This window comes from Lates calcarifer, unplaced genomic scaffold, assembly GCF_001640805.2.
Source record: "Lates calcarifer isolate ASB-BC8 unplaced genomic scaffold, TLL_Latcal_v3 _unitig_4055_quiver_2980, whole genome shotgun sequence".
Taxonomy (NCBI): Eukaryota; Metazoa; Chordata; class Actinopteri; family Centropomidae; genus Lates; species Lates calcarifer.
This window is the reverse complement of record NW_026116676.1, coordinates 4796-9364: the sequence shown is the minus strand read 5'-3', so window position 1 is coordinate 9364 and position 4569 is coordinate 4796. Positions and strand designations below refer to the sequence as shown.

Here is a 4569-nt window from a genome sequence, read left to right as displayed (position 1 = left end):
AATTAAAATGACATCAAGTCACCTCATTAAGAGTGGAAATATTCTTTTCACAGACTCGTGTCTCTGATGATGTGAACTACGCAGCTGTGACTTTTCAAACAAAAACCAAGAGAAGAGAGCTGGAGACAAATGTTGTTTATGCTGCCACCAGATAGACTCAGGAGGCAACTGGAACTGATGCTGCATCATATTACACATTATACATTATATTATGCTCTGGGCTTTGTACGGCTTGTTGGTGACAGGAATAACTACTCTTAAAATAATATATGGAAGTTTGCAATAAAGAGCTGATGTTGAGCAACTTCGAGTGTCTTTCTTCTGCAGGGATTCTTTTTCTTTCTCTCAGTCTAAGTCTGATTGGTGTCTGATGGAGGGGTAAGGACACCTTCTTATAGTGGGAGTTAGATGTGGGTCTGCAGCAGAGCAGGAGTGAGTGAGATACACATCACTTGTTTGACAGGAAGAGACAGCACAGTGTGGTCTGAGAACATCTGAGCTGAAAATCACGAGGTCTGTGAATCTAAAGCTTTCTAGTAAAAATCTGAAAGGAAGCAGCACACAGACTTTCCTCTGTCGTATCCCAGCATGCCTTTGTGTAGTCATCTGTTAAATGTCTGAATCACAAACAAACTGTATTTTAAGAGTGAAGCCCACCTGCCCATCATTCCACTGCAGTAACAAACAGCTCTGCCTGTATCAGTGACATATGGCTGTCATGAGGGAGGTGTCAACCAGAGGAAGCTTGGCCTTCAGCTCTCTGCATCACAACCACACACAACAGACCTAACGTTTCCAAAGAAAAACAGCACTTCTTCAAAATGTATCAACAAACATGATTTTTGTGTTTTGCCAAGGTTTTTGAATGGGAATACCACATCTGATATTCATGTCTTCATTTCTAGACTTTGTTTAAAACATAGACAGAGCACTGCTTTGTCTCACACTCCTTGACATGAACATTTTGCATCAACACACATTTTCCTGAAAGCCTTTATGTGGTAAGTCTGAGCAACAGGATATGTCACAAAATAGCACCCTGCCTCTATATGTGAAGAGAGAACAGCTCAGTTACGGACACTGAAGAGCCTCAGTCATGAACACAATGAAGACCTTTACTTTCATAACAGCTTTAATTCTCTGCAGCCTCAGTAAGTAACTGAATTACTCCACCATCTGCACTGCAACTCTGCTAACTTCTTCAATCAGCCACAATTAAAACTTATTTGCTTGTTACCATTATTAAAACATCATGTGATGTTACTGTAAAGCAACTAAATCTCTTGTTGGATCAGGCTGGATCTCTGTCTCAGTGTCTGAGACTCAGACCGTGGAGAGCCAGCCTGGTCTCCATGTCACACTGCTGTGCTCCAACATTTCTACGTATCCAACGACGACGACCTGGTCAAGAGTGGTCAACAGAACCGAGGCTGGCTGCGTCTCCTCTATGTACGGCTCGAATAGCAATGCTTCATACTGCGATGGATTTCAAAGAGGAAAATTTGAAATGACATCAAATATGTCCATTGTCTTTCTCAACATCAACCAAGTGGACTTCTACGACGCGGGGCTGTACCTCTGTGGATTCTACATTGACGGACAGACAGTTTTCAGAGTGATCAATTTAAGAGTTCAAGGTAAGATTACCACAGTCTTTATTTACTGTGTTTTTATATGCCTATGTAATTACTGTCCAAATAAGACCACGCTGATCTTTATTTCATTAGAGGGTCATGATGAACCTCGTGATGACATGGATGGAAAAAGTAAGACCCTTCCTACAGATTACTTTCAACGGTTCTGTGCATTTAAAGCTATCCAGGTCTCCAGACACTCAGTCATAGAATCTGATACATGAACCTTTCTTGTAGAAGAGTCAAAGCTGACGAGTGAGATTCTGACCACTGTGACGGTTCTGCACTTAATGTTCAGCTTTGGTCTGGTTGTCAAAATAAGGAAGCTTCAGACAGGTACTTGAGCCACTTATCTGTCTTATATTTGGTCATTAAGTACTGGCATAGTTTTAGTTCTGTGAGTTCATTTTAAATGAGAGTGAATTAACTGATCAGATTTACTGTCTCTGTTAATTAGCAGCTAAAGAGGAACATCAGAATTTGCGACAGCGTGAGGTGAATTCATTTTATTAATACTATCATCTGATTTAATTATTTAAGAGACAAGTCATGATTTTGTTTTTCTCACCAGCTCAGCTGTGTAAGATGTGTGACTGGAAATACTGTCATTTACAGAATGTGGACTCTGAGTACCTGATGAGACTGTATTCACCAACAATAAGAAACAGGAGGCCTGCATCAGAGAGAGAAGTGGAGACTCATGTTATTTACACTGCCAGCAGAGAGACTCAGAGTGGAACTGATGCTTTATCTTATTATCATAGTTTCTCTTTGACTGGTGTTTGATGGATGAGTCAGTAAGAACACCTGTAAAATGACTGAGTCTCAACATTAAAACCACCAACAGGTGAATTGAATAGCATTGGTTATCTCATTACAATGTTCTGCTGGGAAACTTTGGGTCCTGACATTCACCAGGATCTTACTTTGACATGTACCACCCACCGAAACACTGTTGTAGACCAAGCACACCTCCTCATGGCAACAGCACTCTGCAATGGCAGGGGCCTCCCCCAGCAGGAAAGTATACCCACCACACACACACACACACACACACACACACACACACACACACACACACATATAAAACTGCTCAAAGGCCTGGGGCAGAGCCCCAAAATTCCCCAGATCCCAACCTGATCCAGCTTGTTGGATGTACTCAAACAAATCAGATCCATAGAGGCCCCATCCCACAACCCACAGGACCCAAAAGATCCACTGCCAATGTCCAGGTGCCACAGAACACCACCAGAGATCCCATGTCCATGGTCCACTGAGTCAGGGCTGTTGGCGGCACAAGCCTACACAGTATTAAGCAAGTAGCAGCTCAGAGTGGAACTGATGCCTCATTAAGATCCTGTTTGTATGAGACAAGAGGGTGGAGGAGGGTTACCACTATTCTAGACAAAAAGAATTCATTGTCTGTCTAAAGAATATGACAGGTGTTTGGACGAGAAAGCATGAGGACACCAGAAACTGTTCCCAGTCTCTCATACTGAGAGACACTGGAGATGTAAGTCTGCAGCAGCAGAGGACAGTTTGGTAAACATCACTTGTTTGACAGGAAGAGACAGCACAGTGTGGTTTGCGTACTAAGCTGGAGGCCTATTACATCTAAAAATAAAATCTGAAAGGAAGCAGCAAATGCTGGCTGGCTTTCTAGAGAAACCTTAAACAGTACAAAGGTCAGTGGTAAACTACCTGCTGTACATTGCCTTCAAAATCATCAGAAAAAGTCAAGTAACAATGGAGGACAGACTGGTCTGTCCAAAACCTAGTAAAGGAAAAGACTGAGACTGAGGCCTCACATGATGGAAGACCATAGTCTCAAGACTCTGTGGACCCTGTGGAGCTGGACAGAACTGGACAGAAGCTGAAAGCAAAGCAGCCTACAATGCAACACATTTGTAACGGTGTTGGGACAACTGTCCAAACAATGTGCCATTTCCATTGTACAATAGACAGAATGTCACAAGTGTGTTCAGCTGCTGAATGAGTCAAAAACTTTGGATTAAATTTAGTTCAACAAAAAGATCCCATGATTCCTTGTTTTTTATTGTTTCTTTTCTTTATTTGTTCTATGCTATAAATTAACTAAGAGTGAATTATGTCTTTCTTGTAAGAAATTTTATTCAGTCTCACCTCAGCACATCGACTATTATCTCAACATCGGTAGCTTGTGTGCTGTATCAGTGGCAGGTCAAGAAAATATTATCAAGCATTACACCTACAGACAACCTGAGAGCTGACTGACTGAGGTCGTTTTTATGGTCAATACACACTAATAAAAGTTATGTGTTTCATTTAGTTTGGATGAAGAGGTTAGATCTGACAATCTCACATAAAGTTTTCCATTTCTACATAACAGCCACTTCAAATCTAAACATACACTATTACATTTTTGTTAAATAACATGGTCTGAATAATTACTTAAGGCTAACATTTTGCCCAACTGTTTTTTCTCTGAATGTTTTTTCCGTTGTCAGTTTGAGCAAAACAAAAACAAAAAAAAAAAAACACACACACTCCACCCCTTTACTTTGAAAGGACTCTTACTGGAGCACAGTTCAGTTACGGACACTGCAGCGCTGGCACTCGTACACTCCATGATGACTTCTACCTTGGTAACAGCTTTATTCCTCTGCAGCTTTAGTAAGTACTAGCATTGAATATAATTAACTACATTCACAACTATGGTTTCTATAACTCGTCAAAAACTCACTAAAACTATTCATCTAATTAAAAGGTTGTTTAAAGTTTAAATTTCCATTGGTTAACTGAAACTGAAATGAGAAACTTTACCTTGATAACAGCTTTATTTCTCTGGCTGCATCAGTAACTACTTCATCATTAACTAATTATAGTAATGTCTCTGCTGTGTTTCAGCCTGGATCTCTGGCTCAGCGTCTAAGTCTCAGACTGTGAAGGTCCAGTC

The 4569-nt window shown here is 40.8% G+C and overlaps 1 protein-coding gene across 3 annotated transcripts; it reads left to right on the top strand.

Annotated features, from left to right (window-relative positions):
• Positions 1 to 870: 870 nt before the first annotated feature.
• Positions 871 to 3565, top strand: LOC108896023 (uncharacterized). Of its 3 annotated transcripts, XM_051068299.1 has the most exons (7): positions 883 to 1151; positions 1296 to 1449; positions 1551 to 1637; positions 1728 to 1766; positions 1872 to 1970; positions 2092 to 2129; positions 2250 to 3565. In XM_051068299.1, exons 2-7 carry the CDS (start codon positions 1353 to 1355, stop codon positions 2418 to 2420), a joined length of 531 nt encoding a protein of 176 aa, XP_050924256.1. In that variant the 5' UTR covers positions 883 to 1151; positions 1296 to 1352; the 3' UTR covers positions 2421 to 3565. The 3 variants fall into 3 exon arrangements, with proteins under 3 accessions (XP_050924255.1, XP_050924256.1, XP_018550560.1); XM_051068298.1 differs by having other exon boundaries at positions 871 to 1151; positions 1296 to 1637; positions 2095 to 2129; XM_018695044.2 differs by having other exon boundaries at positions 886 to 1151; positions 1296 to 1637.
• Positions 3566 to 4569: the final 1004 nt, after the last annotated feature.